Source organism: Malus domestica, chromosome 05 (genome assembly GCF_042453785.1).
Source record: "Malus domestica chromosome 05, GDT2T_hap1".
Classification (NCBI taxonomy): Eukaryota; Viridiplantae; Streptophyta; class Magnoliopsida; order Rosales; family Rosaceae; genus Malus; species Malus domestica.
In genome coordinates this window covers 42697220-42717111 of record NC_091665.1, presented here as the reverse complement: position 1 = coordinate 42717111, position 19892 = coordinate 42697220, and the positions used below count along the sequence as shown (strand labels likewise).

At 37.8% G+C, this 19892-nt stretch overlaps 3 protein-coding genes and 1 pseudogene across 4 annotated transcripts; 1 reads left to right on the top strand and 3 right to left on the bottom strand.

Annotated features, from left to right (window-relative positions):
• Positions 1-818: 818 nt before the first annotated feature.
• LOC103435088 (cyanidin 3-O-galactoside 2''-O-xylosyltransferase FGGT1-like) lies at positions 819-2636 on the bottom strand (annotated as a pseudogene).
• A 1675-nt stretch (positions 2637-4311) lies between these two features.
• On the top strand, positions 4312-6468 carry LOC103434846 (uncharacterized). 2 transcript variants are annotated; one of them, XM_029103168.2, is made up of 8 exons: positions 4312-4603; positions 5000-5037; positions 5127-5213; positions 5321-5404; positions 5491-5525; positions 5612-5697; positions 6029-6094; positions 6216-6468. In XM_029103168.2, exons 1-8 carry the CDS (start codon positions 4537-4539, stop codon positions 6248-6250), a joined length of 498 nt encoding a protein of 165 aa, XP_028959001.1. In that variant the 5' UTR covers positions 4312-4536; the 3' UTR covers positions 6251-6468. The 2 variants fall into 2 exon arrangements, with proteins under 2 accessions (XP_028959001.1, XP_008371431.2); XM_008373209.4 differs by having other exon boundaries at positions 4316-4603; positions 5318-5404.
• An 863-nt stretch (positions 6469-7331) lies between these two features.
• On the bottom strand, positions 7332-9096 carry LOC103434847 (ras-related protein RABA1f-like). Its single transcript, XM_008373210.4, has 2 exons — positions 8532-9096; positions 7332-8053 (listed from the first exon to the last, which is right to left on the bottom strand). The coding sequence occupies exons 1-2, from the start codon at positions 8750-8752 to the stop codon at positions 7621-7623; spliced, it is 654 nt and encodes a 217-aa protein (XP_008371432.1). The 5' UTR covers positions 8753-9096; the 3' UTR covers positions 7332-7620.
• Positions 9097-15728: 6632 nt separating this feature from the next.
• Positions 15729-19359, bottom strand: LOC103434848 (WUSCHEL-related homeobox 9). Its single transcript, XM_008373211.4, has 5 exons — positions 19151-19359; positions 18383-18718; positions 17264-18133; positions 16366-16583; positions 15729-15967 (listed from the first exon to the last, which is right to left on the bottom strand). Exons 2-5 carry the CDS (start codon positions 18519-18521, stop codon positions 15962-15964), a joined length of 1233 nt encoding a protein of 410 aa, XP_008371433.3. The 5' UTR covers positions 18522-18718; positions 19151-19359; the 3' UTR covers positions 15729-15961.
• Between the last annotated feature and the right edge of the window lie 533 nt (positions 19360-19892).

The window sequence follows — 19892 nt, the reverse complement described above, 5'->3', positions numbered from 1 at the left end:
TATTAAAATAAATTTTGTCCAAAACCTTTTCATTAAAGTTCCCAATTATTATAAAATTCTTTTCAATAAATGCAGTACTTTAGTTGTGATAACGAATTTTGAAAAGTAAACCATCATGATTTGTTAAATTTGCGGGATTGGGAATATGGGAGTAGGATTATCTCCCCTCCGAATCTCTCTTCTCTTCTATTATCTTCTATTTAAACGATTGCGATTACGTCATATCTACATTTTGTGTTGAAATTTTTATATAGAGAATAAGACAAAAAAAAGAGTGAGAGGAGATGATTGAAGAGGATGGTAATAGGAGATGAGAGAATTCTATTTTGGAAATTTGGGGTCCCTGTCGGTCAGTCCCTAAAAGTTAGGATAGGATTGAGTTTTATTGGGTCTCATACAAAAACCATTATCCAGCACATATTATTTTCTGTAAGGGTGTCAAAAATTGTAAGGCTTAATCGAAGATCAAGTGCAAGAGTAGAAAACTGACAATTGCAAATCAGGAAAAGGTCACACCAAGAAAAAAGCTTGAAACAAAGAACAAAATAATAATCTGTTACTTCTAACTTAAAAGATCAAACATATATATATATATATATATATGGAATGTTGCCGTGGTGCTACAAATCCTTTCAATTCATAACACGTCTAGTAATTTGTTTCATTTACTTCAACATAAATTCCAACATTCTTCTTAGGAATGAAGTTTCAAAGAACAAGATTTAAGCATAAAACTCTATCAATCAAGATAATTATCATAGCGTGCAGAAGAAAACGAATTGAGGAAGTTTACTTCGTCAAAGGCTACTTAGAGAAAATCATTCAAGCAGTTGATGCAGCTTTTGTTCAAAACTATCCAAATAAGAGCTACCAAGCCCTTTGCCGGAGAAAAATTCCCTCCATTTTGCATGGTTGCTCCTCACCTCCTCAGCTACCTCACCGCCATCCTCAATCACAGCTTCCACTGCCTTGGCAACACCATCCTTCGTGAACAGGCCGTCTAAGTCTCCTTTCTCCACTTCGACTCCCACCTTCAGATCGCGGCCCATCATTCGCGCATTGATGATCTGATCACCCGCATTCGGCAGCAGCCAATTGGCACTCATTCACTAGCGCCTCGGACAAAGACCCTGAGCCGCAATGAGTCACAAAGCACCCCACAGAAGGGTGCCTCAAGAACAATGGCTGCTGAACCCAACCCCCGTATGTAAGATTAAACTTATCAAAAATATAAGTTAAGAGATTAAACTCATGAACCACAAACTTATTCAAGTATTAAAATCACAATTTGATAAACACAATGACAAACTAACACGTAAAAGCAGCAGAAGAAGAAGCCAAAGTAAACTTCTAAACAGTGCACCTTCTCCTCTCTTGCAAAACCAAAAGTACTCAAACTAACAATAGGTTTTAGTTCAATATTGAGCATGTATTTTGTGAGAGCAGTGACCGCTATTTATTATAGATTAATCCTAATAATTCTCCTATTAGAAACACCATAGGATACCAACTATGAATCCAAAATCATATCTGAATTACAATCCTACAAGATTTAGGATAGTTTTAAGCTTTCTAGCAAGACTTTTCTATGTCAATTGAAACACTGTAACCGGTTATAATATTCAGTTTCATACTTATATTCTAACACCGTAAACAACCCCTCTTCCTCGTGTCCTCTCCTCAAACCCTTCCGGCAATGCTGACTCGATCGATTCAGCTCTCATAGGCGGCTTCAGCGCCGCGAAGAAGGGCAAACCTGTGAGCTCAAAACCCAACAACAATTCTTGAAACTGATCAATTTTCAGAATGCATTGGCTTCCAAATGCGCAGTAAATCATGCTTTTGACCTCGAACCCTTCAAGCCATTTTGCCCATTTTTCGTCAACTCAACAGTTGGGATCTCTGGCACCACCGGCCCTGCCAGAATCACCGGCTTCTTATATTGGGTTTCGATATAATCGCAATAGGGCCCTTCCATCTCTCTACAAGTTTTGAAAGCAATAGCATCACATCCACTAAAACAAATAAATTGGCGTTGCGTGAATGTCACCCCACTGCCGAATTCCATCGACATGACCGCTACAAGCCCATGAGCTTCGTGCGTTGGTAATCGATGATGCAGGGAAGGATGGCGGAGGCAGGATAAGGTCAGCCGCTGTTGGCTGTTTCTCCATCGGATTCCTTTCGGGAGTTGACAGGTGCCCGATGGTTGCAGGACTAATAATACGGTAATGTATGGACATAATGCCCATATCAAGCTCATGTAACAACTCCGGCAGCCAATGCGTGAAGTCGAAGAAAATAAAATCGGGCTTGAGTTCCCTGAGGGCTTGTCCAACTGCAGGCCGGGTGAGGTCCATGGCGGTTATGAGGAGCGAGTGCAGGGGGAAAGGAACGTCAGCTGTGGTTTCGGTGCCCGGTGGAAGCCCGTCAACGTGAGGGACATTGATGGGGATGAAGGCAGTGCGATCCGGGTAGAGATTAAAAACCTCTAACTTTTGTAGGGTTTTGACGGGGACAAAGAAGGAGATTATGTGGCCTCTCTCAGCTAATTTGTTGCAGGTGTGGAGGAATGCGATCAGGTGCCGCATTGCAAACCAAGGATACATGGGAACGTGAAGTTTCTTGTCCCCCATGTTTGCAAACGGAATGTAGTCAAGCTGGCTAGATCGGCGTGGACAACCCTATACACTGAAGCTCGGATTCTCCTGTCGGTTCTCCTGTCGGTAATCTGATTACATTAGAATATCGCTCAGATCAAACAAAACAATACTTGTATATTTAGTTAACTGGAAGTTAGATGCCATGGTGCAAAAACATGCACATACCTGGATGGAAGCAGTGTCGGAGCCGGGAATTTAAAGTGATTGGGTAAAAAAATAGCTATAAAAAATCGATCATCATACTTTCATTTATAATTGTTCACTACGTGTTCTCATATTTTGGAAACGTCGTATCATAGCATCATTATCAATATAATCAAATCCATCTTCCTCAATGTACACAACCAAACTATCATTCAACCATTGATCACCCATCCTATTACGATGTCCGGTTAATTCCTTATTTCACCTGTTATAATGTTGCATCCTTATTATGTTTTGATGCATAGCATGGCATGTTTTCTTGAAAAGTGTTAAAGACTTGCGATTTGAGTTTTGAGATTATATATGATTATATATATACTATTTTTCTGGGAAAGTATACAGGTTTTACAGTGAGGGGTTAGAATTGTTGTTAATTGAAATGTTTTCAAAAAACTTTGTTTTACTAACCCACTCAATCTTGTTTTGCACCCCTCCAGGTTTAAGATAACAGAGCTTTGGTGGCCACGAGGAATCCAACGGTGTTCTGACAGAATTCACAAAAGTAGGACTCACCTCAGGTGTTTCATCTTAGTAATTGTATTCTTTAAAGCTTCCGAACTGTGTAAATTGTTACGTCACTCTCATGTGGATTCTTCACAATTTTCATCACTGAAAAAGCTCTTTCAACTGAAGCAGCCGCAATAGATAAAATCAATGCTAATTTTACTAGGAAATACACCAAGGGATATTGTGGAGGAGTCCTGCGCAAAGGAAGCTCAAAAGTTCTTGTGCGTTTGCTGTGGTGGAGAAGCACCGTATTCATGTTTCCTTTATTTGAAGGGTAAGGGGAATGACGTAGCTTTGTTAAATTAAAAAAGTGTTAATTAAAAATTGTTTTTATTTTCTTAAGGATAAGTTTAAAAAAGTGTTAATTACCTATGGGATCCAACGGTTCAATTTTTTTTTTCTTGAATTTGTTAATGTTTTAGTTCCTAAATTTAAAGATTATATGAGGTTCATCCATTGGAGCTAAATTTCTTTAGGGACATGAAGATTCTTGTTAAGTCATTAAATGAGTTCTCATATATGGCGGTTGGAGTCCTTAAATGGAGATGCTCTTTTAACAATTTCGTACCCTACCGTCTTCCTTTAGTAATAATAAATTTCTTTTTTAAAAGAAGGTGTCACTTATTATTACATTCTACTAGTATTCATCTTCACTTGTAAGTGAGAGATTTTAGGTTCGTTTATCGTCAAAGATAAATTTAAACCACATTATTGTTTGCCCATTATGAGTTTAGCCACCCACTCTTCCATCGGGTTTTCTTTTTGTGAGAGTGGAGAGAAATTGGGTCTTTGTAGTCAAGCCCATTTACAATGGGGCTTTGCAAGTAATTGGGCCCTTTGATTACTCAGGACATTCAAAATTATTGGGCTTTACAGTAAATTGATCGTGAGGCCCAAAACCCAATAGTAGAAGAGTCAAAGTCAACAAAGCCGAAGCATTCACATATTTATCGATGGATTTTGAGGATTTCCCTCCACAACACGCCGCTCGGATCTCGGGGGGACGATTCGACTAGGGTTTTTCGATTTCACAGTCGAATTGTATCGAAACCCTAGCCCCCAAATAAACACCAGAATCCACCAAAATTTCCGATTATTTTCTGATCAGACTCTTGAGCCGGAATTTTCTTGTGCCGTTTCGTCTTCCTTTTGAATTCAAACGATGGGAAGGGGGAAGTTCAAGGGCAAGCCCACCGGCCATCGCCAGTTCTCCACTCCCGAAGATCTTCGTAAGCTAAATACTTCTTAATTCTTAACTTTAATTTTTTTTTTATGTTTTAAAAACCAGTTTGTTGTTTTAATTTTGCTTTCCCTCCAACTTTCTGGGGGTTTTCTGGGTAACCAAACAGAGGATTAAAGCCCTTCGGCTCGTTGAATTGGCAAGTTGTATTTGTGTTGCTTGATCATGTTGTGTTTTGTGAGTGATTGAATTGAAGTTATATGAATTTTGATCGTTGGTTTGTTTGATGTTACAATTTTTTTAGACCATGAAAACGATTTGACGTAAAATTTAGGTAATTGATATGAATTTTGGTTGTTTTGGTTTGTTTGATTCGCAGAATCGGTTAATTGTTTCCAAATTAAGCAATTCTGATATCCTTTTTCTTGTATTTGTAAATTTGCAGTTGCTGGTAGCTCCAGCCGTCCTCGAACTTTTTCCAAGGTTTGTCCTTCTCGCACTCACATATTATATAGTGATACGAAACTACTGATTTTTTGGCTTAAGAAAGTTATTTTGTTTGTTTTCCTTAGCGAGAAGCTGAACATGATGAAGTTGAAGTAGATTTTGTAGCAAGCTCCGAAGAGGAGTCCGGAGATGAATCCGAAGGACAAGATGAGGTCAGTCAACATATGAACTGTCATCCTTGTAGAAAAGTTTGGTTTTTTGTTTGTCTTGGTTTGTAATAATGTGAATCTTTTTTCGTGTTGTCAAATAATTTTAGCAGAAGAAGAAGGGGATCCAAGGGATTATTGAGATTGAAAATCCGAATTTGGAAAAGCCGAAGACTGTGAAAGCTCGAGACGTTGATGTAAGTTCTGCAAATTTCTTTGAGAATAGCTTGTGAATTCTGATAGTGAATTTTGTGAAGGAGTAATATTTGTTTTGTCTCTACAGATGGGAAGGACAACTGAACTCTCAAGGCGTGAAAGGTTTGTCTGTGGAATATAAGTTATATTCGTATTTATTTCATCTTAATCGGTTTTGACATCCTCAATTTTTGTTCATTTGTTTTCAGAGAAGAATTAGAGAAACAGAGGACCCGTGAGAGATATATGAGGTTGCAAGAACAGGGAAAAACTGAACAAGCAAGGAAAGATCTAGGTAATTGTCGTTGATAATTGTTTGCAAAAAGTACCTTTAAATCCGTTCGAATGTCTATTAGGGGAAAATTATGGGGTGTAATCGGGGATAACCTCCTATTATCATCTCTTTCATCATGTGACACGTTCACATGATGAGAGAGATACGAATATTTAGTCACGTTCTATTACCACACCTATTGATTGCTGCACATTTTAATGCTGAAAAGTCTTGTTAGATATGGGTTCTTTAGAGAAGAACAATGAATGAAAGGAGGCTCCTATGGGCTGGATTTACATTTTTATCGCTATAGTTTTGAATTTTTATTGATATCATTTTGTTGATCCTGCAGAGCGTTTAGCTCTTATACGAGAGCAAAGGGCGGAAGCTGCTAAAAAGAGAGAAGAAGAAAAAGCTGGTAATGTTCTGAGACCCCCACAACTAATTTCTTCTTTCTTTGTTCGTTTTTCTTTTTTCGGGTCGATTTCTCTGCTCTGGATCTTCAAGAACTGTAATTGTTCAACTCCTAATTGTTTCAGCCAAAGAACAGAAGAAGGTTGAAGCCCGCAAATGATCAACTTGAAGTAAAACATGGTCATGCTGCTGTTAGAATATTATCGGTAATGGAAAAACCGATTGGAAGTTATTTTACTCTTATGTGGTAAAAACCCATAGGATCTTTTAGACCTTTTAGAAACTTTTGGAATATTTACTGTGTAAAACATTTATAGACGTTTACTGTATCGATAAAAGATTAATGTTATCGATCAAATGTAAGTGAGATCCTGTCGATATTTGATGGTCGGACAAGTCAGCTGGTTAGCCAGTTCTATCGCAGTTCCTCGGCTGCCAGAGTTAGCCATATGTCCATTAGGATAGGTGGCAAATGCCGGGAATATATAACAAAAGAGATACACTTTCCTCTTCGGCAAAACCTGAAACACAAACAAAACTTTGGGAACCGACCGATTCACCAGCCATGACTGAACCCAAACCCAACAAAACACCTCCAAACGTTCCTATTTCTATTTCCTATATCAACAACTCCCATACTAACAAACCCAACAGTAGTTTCTCAGGCCAAAACGTCCACTTCCTGAACCCGCCTGACCCGGAAATCCCAGACGCGGTGACGCTCCGGGAGCAGTGAAGTTCGCCATCAGGCAGTACAGCAGATGGTACTCTCCCGCCTGGGGCAGCACCATTCTCGCTGGAGTTTCCTTTTTTGCCCTCGGTTGGTTCATCAAGGGCGGTAATCCATTCCTCTACCCTCTTCCGGCCGCCACAACGACGATTCTCCTCCTCTTCCTCCTCCCGACAAACCCGATGAAGCTTAACGCTCATGAGCCCCATTTCTCCACCAGTTCCTGGTGAGCTAGTCTTCTTCTGCGTAATTTCGATTCAATTTTAAATCAATAGCTCTTGCACATATTAATCGAAGTTTAGAGAAGCAATCTTGTGGTGCGAATTCGATTTTTCATCTGAATCAGAACATGGCACAAAAATGGTGGTGGAGGTGGTCGTCCTAGCAATCAGCAAGATAACCACGAAATTCATATAACTAAAGAAAACTTTTGGAACCTGTTTAATCGCCATTCCGTTTCGAATTTTGAATTTTCACTTTTTGTGCTGGAGATGCGGCGGAGTTACGTGTCTTCCAAACAAATGAATTTTATATAAAACTCAACCAAGAAAGAACAATAGTACACAACGGGAAGCAAGTCGTTCAAATCGAATCAAAGGAAAAAAACAACATGATCTTAACATCCTAAATTTTTGGGTAACATGGACAAGCTTACGAGCATCTAAAGCATAATGTTCAAAGAGTTAGCATCCTGTCGAGAAAAGCAATTTCATGGAGTCAGGCCAACATCTGCATGGACAATTAGACATGACCTCGCCCGATAGAACTCCGAAAGGCACTTGGAACAATTCCTTCAAATTTTACGTAGAACAACACCCGTCTTGCTTCACAGCTGATACGTCATCCTTGCCCCCAACATTGATCGTCTGTCCCTTGGGCAAGGCTGCTGGGTCATCCCCGATGTCAAGGTCCTTCCTGCTCACAACACGATGGATTTGGGTCAGCACTTCGGTGAAAGCATTTTCGACATTCATGGACTCGAGGGCAGAAGTTTCCATGAAAAAGGTGTTCTCTCGTTCGGCAAACGCCTTAGCATCATCGGTGGAAACGGCTCGCAGGTGACGCAGATCTCCCTTGTTTCCCACCAGCATGATCACAATGTTGGCATCTGTGTGATCGCGAAGCTCCTTCAACCATCTTTCCACATTTTCAAACGTAACATGACGAGTAACGTCATAGACAAGCAAGGCCCCAACGGCACCTCGATAGTATGCGCTTGTGATCGCACGATACCTTTTACATAAGAAGAACAAAATCAGATGGATATTTACGAACAATGCAGTCTATTCGGGGTCGACCAACCAGAAGATAATCTGCTAGTGTTCATACTTAACGAAGATTGTTCGAAATGGATTCCGAAAACAAATACAAACCCAGTAAGATTCAGCTCAGCTAACTAAAAAGTTACCCTTCTCCCATGGCTGAAACAATGAGAAATAAAAGCTCCAATGTTTTTATTAGCAATTTCATGATATCTTCCTCAGCATTCTCAGCAACCAAACAATACCAATCAAACAAACAGACCCATAAAACCAAACCTTTGTCCGATCCAGAAACAAGATAATCTAATCCGTGCAATACCATATGAGCAAAACAACCCCAACTTTCAAAGGAAATCAAGAAAACCCAGAAAATAAATCAAAATGCGAATTCCCAGATCTAATTAAGAAAACCCCAGATTTTTAAAGAAACAGAGAATGCGGATCCAAACCTTTCCTGGCCGGCGGTGTCCCAAATCTGGGCCTTGACGACCTTATCATCGACCCGAATGCTTCTGGTGGCGAACTCGACGCCAATGGTGGACTTGGATTCGAGGCTGAACTCGTTCTTCGTGAACCGCGCCAAAAGGTTCGATTTTCCGACGCCCGAGTCGCCGATCAACACCACCTTGAACAAGTAATCGTAATCGTCGTCGGCTCTGTACGCCCCCATCTCCTCTCCAAAATTCAAATACTGCAAAAAAAGGAGCGAATTTTTGTCGTGTTTTTGCTCTTGGGTTTGTCTTTTACTTTCGATTTGGAAGGAATCTGAGGGAGTTCTGGGATGATGGGTTTTGGGAAACTTGGTTATAAATAATGAAGAATCATGGCGATGGCAGTGGATGTATGTGTGTCTGTGAGTTATGTGGTGAACGGGTTTTGTTAGATTTCGCGAGAAATATAGCAAAATGGAGGTTGAAGACAGCCAGCAACCCAAAGCAAGCTGGAATTGTGGTTTTTTCTTTTTACTCTTAGTTGGCGAAATTGTGGTTATGATTAAGAATTCCCGGTCCCAAATAAAAGTTCTCGACCCTTTTACCTTTTAGTCACAACAACCAAAGATATGAAGAAAAAAAAAAAAAAACCACGAAATTTTGTGCTTATGATCAGAACCGTTTATTTTATGAATTACTTTGTAAATATCATCTATGCAGAAAATGAATTAAAAATAAGATCGTTTAGTCAATTTATTGTAGTAAATACATGTACGGTTGGAGTACTTTTACCAATTCTATTTATCTGTTCTTACACAGTTCGATAACTAAACAATCTTAGTTTTAATTGATTTTGCAAAAGATGATTTTCATAAAGTTATTTATAATATGAACAGTTCTAATTATAAACACGAAATTTTATAAATTGGTAACGAACGATTTTAAGTAGAAACTCACATTTATCATTTGAGTAACCAAATATTATTCAAAATTAGGCCGACAGGTGTTTGTTCTTTTGCATTCAAGAATGACGAACGTGAAATGAAAGTAATAATGTAATGGTGTTTTAGTTAAATGTGTGATGCAATCATATCATCTCGTGTTATTTATTTAGAATATCATGATAACGTATCAATAATATACGGAAATTTTGCTCTTACATTCAAATTTGAATCTCCTTTCAAAAATTAAATTTTTTTTTTTTTCCTGATTTGAGTTGCTTATAACATGATATTGCTCCATTTACTATTTAGATTCAACCCGATAGATCTGTAATTTTGTTTCTTTTATTTAAAATTGGATAGAGAAAGGGTCCAATTGTTATTACAGAATATATACACACCCAAATTCTTGTGGAAATATATTTAATTTATTTGGATTCAACACCATATAATTTTTTTTTTGTTGGAACACCATATATCTTGAGATATAGTTTCTAGGAAGAAAGGTCAGCTCTTCTAGTCTCTTACGACTATATCAGCCACAAATCCACGTTAATTTCACCAGCAATAATCCAACGTTTACCATTTCAAATTTCAAATTTGATTTGATTTTTATTTTTTTATGAGTGAGTCTGCTTTGAAAAACATCCAACAAAAGAAAAAATTGAAAAACGATGTCCAGTAAGATACGTGATTTCTAAGATTCATTCAGACTAAATAATTGGTTACTTTCAAATGTTCATGATAATTTCTAACCGACACATGATTAATTTGACGTTTATCATATAAGTTTTGAATTATAACAAAGGGGAAGTATTCATGGCACCACTTTTTTTTTAGAAGTTTTTTACATCATTTTTGTAGGGTTCACTTCGTAATGTATTTCAATTATCTGAACGGTCAATCTTTTAGGTATTATCATGTCTGCCAAAAATCACTCAAATCTGAAACTATATGACTGTTGAGTTAAGAATTATGGGTTTCTTTGTAGAACAGTATTCGTCTATTTTTTTCACTACAAATGAATGCCTTAATAGTTTTGAATTTTTCTAATTTTTTGTAAGGATGATCTATGAATAATGTCCAAAAAAAAAAGATGGTATGGATTGTTAAAGTACATTACAGAGTGGGTCCCACAAAACATGTAAAACATTGTGTAAAAAAAATAGTGCCACATATCCGCCCTATAACAAATTTATGTATTGTGCGCAAAGGTTGAAGATTAGGCTAGGTTAAACTAAAAGGAAAGTGAATGTTGGATCAGCTTTCATGGTAGAAAAAAGCATGCAAACTCAGGTCATCTCCAATGGAGAAGGCTAAAGGTTTAAAAGCAAAAAACTGGCATGATTTGCCCAAAAACTCATCTTCAACCAATGATTGAGCTATAATTATATGCAGCTAACCAAACCATTATTTGGCCAAATGGGCATTAGGTTAGTCAAATGTAGCCATCAGCTTAGCCCTTTCTTGGGGGTCAACTCCTCAATCGCAATAATTGATTCAAATTCAGTGGCTAGATTTAAAAACATCAAACTGTAGTTTAATTAACTAACCAATAAATTTAAAGAATAAACTTAAAACTAATAAATATTGAGGGGATCATGTTTAGTTTCTTCGGTTGGAGATGCTCTAATTTTGGACAAGGCTATATTTAGGCCATCTCCAACCGAAGGCTGGCCAGATGACTCATTTTAGCCCACTGGCCCTCCAAGAAATTGAGCCATCTGGCCCTTCAAAAAATTAATATTTTAATGAACAATGCATAGTCATATTTTTTACCATCCCCAACCAAGGGCCAAAGGGCCATAAGGCTCGTTTTAGCCATGTCACAAAAAACCATCTCCAACCGAGGGTCAAAGGGCTAAACATAATTTATTATTTAAATTTAAAAACTACAACTTAAATTTAATAACTACAAGTAAAATTTAAAAAATACAACTTATATATTTCAAGTCAAATGTGAGAGGTTTTATTTAGAGTATAAAAATAAAAAATAAAAAAAAAGGAAGTGGGTGGGAGGGAGAGTCCCACATTGGCTGTGTGAGAGGAAGTATAAAAAAAAAAATAATTGAAAGTGCGTGGGAGAGTCCCATATCGGCTGTGGGAGAGAGTTGAGTAACCAAACATGCTTATAAAAGCCACCTTCCAACACACAGCTTTGAACAAATCAACTTTGGGCCTATAATTAAATATATTTTTAAAAAAACTGTGGCCCAAAAAAAAAAAAAACTGTAAAAAAAAAATTCAAACATAATGGCTAGCTGACGTCAGCAAGCCATTGCATTGAAATTTCTGGCCCAGCCTAGGGCTGGCTAGCTAGTTGGGTTAAGCCAGCCGGTTGGCCCTTTTTTGTCTAGTGGGGCCTATGAGCCCTTTAGCTTAGCTCTCGGTTGGAGATGGTTTTCAGGATATTTTTTACCATCTGACCCTCTGGACATTTCGGTTGGAGATGACCTTAGTCCTTTTAATTAGAGATGACCTCACGCCCTCGGAGACCTAGCTTGATGGACTTTTTCGTTAATTTCTTATACAATTATATAGCTTTAACACGAGGCTCATATTGTTTTAAGACTCGAGCGTGGTCAAGTGGATTTTAATCATATCAAATACTAACCGAGAAAATAAATAGTCAATTGCAAAATACATTTTTAGGTTTGGGGTTGAAAATAATAACAATTCAAATCACACTTACATCTAACTATACGAACATCCGTTAATTACTGATGTTGCAAGCGGGCTCACTTCTAGAAGGCTTTTAGGCGACAACTCAACTAAAATTTGTTCTAACACAAGATAACTCAACATCTCTGATCGTCCAAGTTAAATCACTAAAGTTAGCTTACTTTAGGTTATAAACTTCATGCCAAAATCAAAGCTGTAATATTTCATGTTGTAATGTAAAAATAATTAGGGAATTTTAACGAAAAGCTTCTGGTATTGTCCACTTTAGCGAAAATCACATTTTTACACTAAAAAGTCAATTATGATATTATTCACTTTACCCTTTATTTTGTTATTTTCGTTAAAACTCAAAGTTTTTAAGCTATTTTCAATAGTTTTCCCAAATAATAAAGGTTGTGTTTCCTACCTAAAAGGAGTAAAATTATCTCCCCTCTTTTTTTCTCTCCCTTTCCCTCCCCTCCTATTTGAATGATCACAGTTAAGTCATATCAACATCTGACATTAATTTTTTATAGAAAGAGAAAGACAAAAAAGAGAATGTAAGAGAAGGATATAGAAATTGATGGAAAGAGGAGATGAGAGAATCATCTCCTTCTTAAAAATAAATTTTTAGTTGTGACAGAAACACAAGTTATTAACTTTTCAGCATACATATCTTACAATTTGTTTAGTAATACGTAATGTATCATCTCGTATATTAATCACACTAAAAAATCTCTTCTTAAAATACAACCAGAAACCTCATGGGTGTATTTTGTCGCCGCTCCTTTCACGTCAATTTCCGAATTAATTATTTACATGAAACCTTCAGCTTCAAATCACATACGTGGGGTGGACATGTAAGAACAATCCCATCAAGGTGACTGTTCTCTTCTCTCACTCTTCACCTAATCCACTCGTGGGAGCATGTAAATGCAGATTACTGCAGGGTGTAGGCCATGATCTGATCAACATCAGCCAATCTTAACGCGGCACGTCGAGCTTGTATAGTGTCCCCCAACAATCATCCCTCTCAGAAGGACCAAGATTGTCTACCCTTCCATTTCCGATGCCCTCCTATTTATGTAGTCACGGTTAAGTCATATTAATATTTTATATTATTATTTATTTTTATCTTATTATTTTTATAAAAAAATAATATAAAATATTGATATGACTTAATCGTAATCATACAAAACAGAAGGATACCGAAAATGGAAGGACAGACAATCCTTGTCCGAAACCCTGAATACGTTGATTCGGAAAGGCACCTCATGATCAAACAGATTTCTTCTTCCCCTTCCACCGCCATGCTTTGAATCCCTTTCCACCTCTCCTGTGTAGTAAAGGGGTCGATCTTCTTCCACCACAATACGTGATAGTTCATGCAAAAGTAAACACACAAGTGACTAGTGTTATACGACGTGACGTGGTAGGCCTAGCCTCATGTAGCTATAGACTACAGGGCAAGGAATTTTGGTAGACCTGCAGGTCTTGTTTGATATATCCAATCGATCGCAATATATCACTCAATCAAATCCAAGTAAGAACACTAGCTACGTACTGTTGGCCTCTCAGATTGCAAATTGCACGTAACAAATCTGCACCACCAAAAAAAAAAAAAAAAGTTGACCTATCTAGCTCTGCTTACAATCTGCCTTGCCTTCTTCTGATGATCACCGACTGCAAAGCACATACATACGGCAAAGAAAGCATGTGGCAGAAATTAAACACACAGCTGTGAGTAGTGAGTGCATGTATTGTTGAAATTTTTTGGATCGACAAGGTCGGAGGTCTCATTCTAACGACACTGATATTGTTTTCAACTTTACCACTTATTTAATTCATCAGGTGTGAGGTTTTATTACAAAATGTCTCAATATTAGTTAGAATGAGTAATCATGTTTAAACCTTCCTCACGTGTGAAGATCCATACATTGGCAATTAAAACTCAAAGATTAGCTCTTTGTTAAGCTCGTTGGCTTGCATGTGCTCGAACATTGCTCGGATATCAGGTTGAATTTTTTTAGATCAACGGGCTTGGGGAACCCCACTCTAACGACACTGATACTATCTCTAACTTTACCCCATGCCCAATTTATAAGATGTGGGGTTTTATTACAAAAAATTTGAATATTAGTTATAATGGAGTAATCATATTTTAACCCCATTGTTTTCTTTTGGGATTCCAACATGTATTCCGGTTGTTTGTCAAACATTAATACTTTTCCGTTTCTGGTCAGGCCCTACGATTCTCATTGTTATGTGTCGTCGAAGCAAGATGTATAATGTTTATTAAATGGTGATGATCTATCGAATCCAAGTATTGCCGAAACTGAAAGGCACCCTGCTCACTTTCTGTATGCACACACCTTCAATCATATCAGATACCTCATAATGTATGTTATGTACAGATCCATTAAAAAGCCCTAATTTCATTCTGTGTACATACATACATACGATCCATGGCAACTTGCAGGGAACACCGGATCAAGGTTTTGGCAACACGTGTATCATTGTTATATATTAAATACCACTCAGCTGATCAACTCTTTTTTTTTATCATCTTAAAATTTATTTATTTCCTTAGGACGCGCCCTAATATGTAAGTTTCTTCTCGTAGTAAGTACACATGCCTTAAGTTTTTCAGGAAAAAAAATGACACATTGACACACATATTAACAGTGCATGTACACAAAGTAAGGCGCGCCCTACCACATTGCAGAATGGTGTACACCATCTAATAGATAGCTTCTCTTTCTTACATAATTTTTTGTCTTCTGGTGGATCGAACCGAAGGTCACTAAGATATTGAACTGAATTGACTACGATGCAACTACTTCGACGTTATTGCATGAGATAGCATTTTTGGGTCTTTTTCACCAGGGTCCCATTGAGTCAAGAATTTTTGTATTCAAAACATGATCACATAGTGTTACCATTTTACGTATTATTATATATAAACGGACAATAAGTTAATATGTTACACAGAGATCGGGTTCATCAAAAACTTCCATTGAGGGCGCCTATAGCAAAAGGCCATATCTGACCCAATGATAACCCTAGCCAGATATATTACTCCCCCACCCCTCCTCTTCCTTTCACATATATAGACCATACCTACCAAGGATAATACTTGCATTCCCAACTTGAGGATGAGCTCATTCCATTACTTGTAAGCATTACCGTATATTAATTAGTTCAATTCATTACTAATTTATATACTATTTTGGTCTGCACAATTGGTTGAAATTCCTAGCTAATTTAATTTATGATTAACTTGTTGCTTCTATATCATACACCCATCCGTTTACAATTTTTGCAAAGAAACCATATACGTGTGAACTATGTAGCATATAATCACAGATATTCCTTTTAGCCAATATTGTTTGTTTATTTAGCTACTACAGGTTTATTTATCCATACTTTGGGTGACAATCTAACTACGAATAGTGGACAGTTGTTTGTGGAAGAAACGTGGCAGTTAGATCTAAATTTTGGGTGGAAGCTGTAGAACAAATGTTAAAAAAATTGAAAAGTACCAGATGTCTGGATTCCTTCAACAATAAGAAAGTGAATCGAAAAGTAGCAGAACTTAAGTGCAGCTAAAACCTTTCATAGAAAAAGCACACCTCACACGTAAATATATATTATCATCCTTTATATAACCACAAACAAGTAAACTAATAGTACATCAATAGGTCCACAAACTCTGAAATAACCCTAAATTGATGAAGCCCTGGTTTATAATATTGCAAACTCTAGCGCAAATTAAAGAAGACATATATATAGAAAAGGCACACAGAAACCACAGCCCGTCTCCTCTAGCTATAGCTTCCACCTCTTCTATATCTACAATCCCAGAAGAAAACATTAATGATCATCAACTGCAAGCATAGATAAAATAAATACACACACGTATATAACAGTGGTCTAGCTGGATGCCAACAAATAAAGATGCAAAACAAAACTAAATCACATTGTTTTACAAACAATAAGATAATCTAAAATATTTCATACGAAGTGGAATTCGAACTTATGTAAGAAGAAATACTATTCTAACCAACTTGGTTAAATCCGGAACTCTGATGTATCACGTTTTTATAATTTGGAAAAATATACATGTATATATATATATATATATATATATATATATATACATAGAAAGGAACCAAATAACATTACTGTTAAAGTTTAATTAGCAAAAAGAAATCAAAATAATTTAAGGAAGATAAGTGTGAGATTAATACCAGATAGTAGAAACCACCGTGGTGGAGAGAGTGGAGGGTGAGACCCCACTCATTGGTGAGAACGGGCTGACCAGAGGAGTGAATGAGAACGGCGTCATCCCCGAAAGCCTCACGCACGTTGAAGGGACCCGCACCCACCTCGAATGCGACGTCGTTTATGAACACCGTTGATTTCGCCACACCTCCCGGAGCCATTGCACCCGCTTCACCAACACCGCCTGTCCAAAACTCCAAACACCACCACATTAAGTCACACAATCACACAGTATGCGACGTCGTTTCACCAGTACGTGAACAGTCCGGTAATGTCCGGCCGGGTAGTAATTATTGTTACCCAAATTCAAACAGGTTACAGAACATACTAGTCAATCAAAACCCATGCACTCGTCCATCATAATCCCAAACGCAAAAACCTAGCAAGCTAAAACCTTCATGCCCATCGAAAAGACAAATCTACCCTCCCTTCGATACCTAATATATGACAAACATGGCAATCACTTTCGTCCCATGATATAAAACCTTACTTTCGAAAATGGATCATCTCCGGATCTCTTCCTCCTAATCCACCAAATCAGGTGATTCGTGCCATTAAAATTTGATCTAACGGCTGAAATTATTATAACTCTTAAAGCGGACCCTTGTTTGTAATCGTTTGATCAAAATTTCAATAGTACGGATTCCTTGATTTGGTGGATTAGGAGGAAGGGATCGGAGAATATGCCTCTCCCTTACTTTCACCCCAAAATACAAAACCCATCATCAACCAATCCCACTTTGTTACATTTTGGTATATACTATGGCTTCATAATACAAAGAAAAATGCTCTAATCTATCACTAGTATTGCACATATATATGGAGATCTAAATTAGCAAAACATGAAATTTTGAGTTTATTTACCTCGACTATTGTGGATCACGGGGAATGGAACAGCGACAGTAGGAGTAGAAGAAGCTGCAGCAGTAGTTGGAGTTGTGGTGATATCGATATTGTAATTGAGGTGTTGCTGATGATCCACATTCTTCATGGCCTTGATCTGATCTTCCTGATGGTGGTGATATTCTTTCCTTGATATTGCTCCATGGTTCATGATCTCACTCAGCAGGATATTAGTGCAAGGCCCAATGTTGTTATTATCATTATTGGTTTGCTCATGATGTGGAACATGAACCACATTAGCCAGCTCAGGGAAGCAGAACCCTTGTGTCAAATTAGGATTAATGTTGGCCTGATGCACCGGAAAAAAGAACGGAGATTCGGGCAAGACCTCGTTGTGGTGAGGATGGTGAGGCTGGAAAAAGTTAGTGCTTTGGTTCACAGAAGCAGTTGGAGAGTTGATTGAAGCCTCATGAGTGGAGAACCCCATGGAGAAGGCCTTGTTGTTTGGTGCTTTGGGGGATGACTTTTCGGAGGAGGATGAGGACGAGGACGAAGGGGCGGCGGCATTGATGATGTTGAGAGTGGTGGCGGCAGAGACGGGGGTGGAGATAGGAAGCTGGGTGTGGTGATGGTGGGTTTGTTGTTGCCTGGATGAGTTGTGGAGGTTGCGGAGCTTGTGCTTGCTTCTTGACTTTCGGTTCTGGAACCAATAGAACACATTGGCGTCTCCGACTTGACCGTACTCTTGCAGCTGAACCCTAATCTTCCTGATCTCATCCCTCGGAGGATTCACCATCCCGGAGTTGAAGATTGCTTCGAGTATGCGAATTTGCTCCGGTTTCGGGTTCCATCTAGGTTTTGGCTCCGGACTGCGTTCTTCGCACCCTCCAACTGTTACATTCACATAATTAATCAAAAATATACATGTACACATAAACTTAACATAATATTTGTAACAAATTATGCATAATTGGTATGGATTATGAAAAAAAAAATTCTACGATTATTATACACAGAAAAGTGGATTGTATAAACTTTCGTGAAAAATAATTATAAAATATTGAAAAGAGTTTTAATATAAATGAGCGTTGAAGACGGTTATAAAGAAGTGAGTGATGAAATAGGAATTTGGGGATTTACCTGAGGAGTAGGAGGAGGGTCGGTGGCAGCCGTTTGAGACAAGAGAAGGGTTGATTTCATGCTGCCATTGGTGGTGGGTGCTGCAATTAGCAGGCTTGGACTTGAACATGCTTGGCCAGTGTCTGTTTGATGAAGCCATGATGATGATGACGACCAAAGGGAGGGATAGAGAGACAGAGAGAAAGCTAGATAGATATTATAGCAGCTACGAAGCTATAGGTATAGCCAAACAAAAGAGAAGGAGAAACCCTTTTCTGCTGTTTGTTTTTCTGGCACTGGATATATCCTCTCCTTAGCCCAGCAGAACATCATTTCTTATAGTCTCATCACCTACTCCTGTGAGTTCAATATTTCTTGTTTATTAATTAACACTTGTACAATAAAAAAACACTAGTCCTTCCCATCTCCCAAAGAAAATATATAAAATAGGATACAAACTGATGAGAAATTATATAATTAAACAAATATAATTTCATTTTTATATAAAATGGGCAGAACCCACAACAGGAATCGCCTGCTAGAAAAATAGACAAGAAAGGAAATGAAAATAAAAAAAAGTTGTGTGGGGTGAAACTAAAAGAGAGAGAAAGAGAGAGGGAGGTACTATATATCGACCCATTACCTTCTTTTAGACTTTAGATTTAAAACTAGTGAGTGAAGAGTGATGATCATGAACTGATGATTGCACTCTACTCAAATACTGAAAAGTATAGTACAAACCCAATCCCCCCACCCGACGAGAAGCAAAGGGAACTTAGAAAAGAATACCTGCTGGGGCTTAATTAGAACCTTCATCAGAGATATGAGAGAGAGAGAGAGAGAGAGAGAGAAGTGAGGATTGTTCTGATCAGTTTGTCTCCTTCTTTTTCATTTTTATCTTCTGATATTTGAAGAGGAATCCTGCTTGCTCTGATCAATTGTTTGGGGTTTTGCTTTGCCGTGAGTGGGGAATTAATTGGGCCGGGAGAGGTGAGGAGGGTGGAAGTGAGATATTGGGATTATTCTAATGGGAAAGGTCGTTGTGGGAATAAATAGGGGAGGGGAAGGGTGTTTGAAAGTCAAGGCAAAGGGAGAAGGGAGCATGCAGTGTAATGTAGGGTTTAATTGGAAAGCGGTGGTGGGAGTCGTGGTACAGTAATTGCATATCTCACATTTGGGTTTATTTTGAGCGAAAGTAATGTAGGCTTTTGGATTGACTCGAGGGCATATATTTATTTATTGTTACTGTTATATTATAAAGTGATAATCCTTATTAAGTTCATACAATAAGAAAATTCATATATTATCATCCACACATTTTATTGTGTGTGACTTTTTTCATATATATGTATATGTATTTTACGTATCTATGTATGTTTAGATACTTACATATTGATACATTCGTACAAAAATTTATGTACCGATACATTCGTATCGAAATTTATGTACCAATACATTCATACTAAAACTTATGTACAAATACATTAGTGCCGATACTTATGTACCGATACATTTGTGTCAATACTTATGT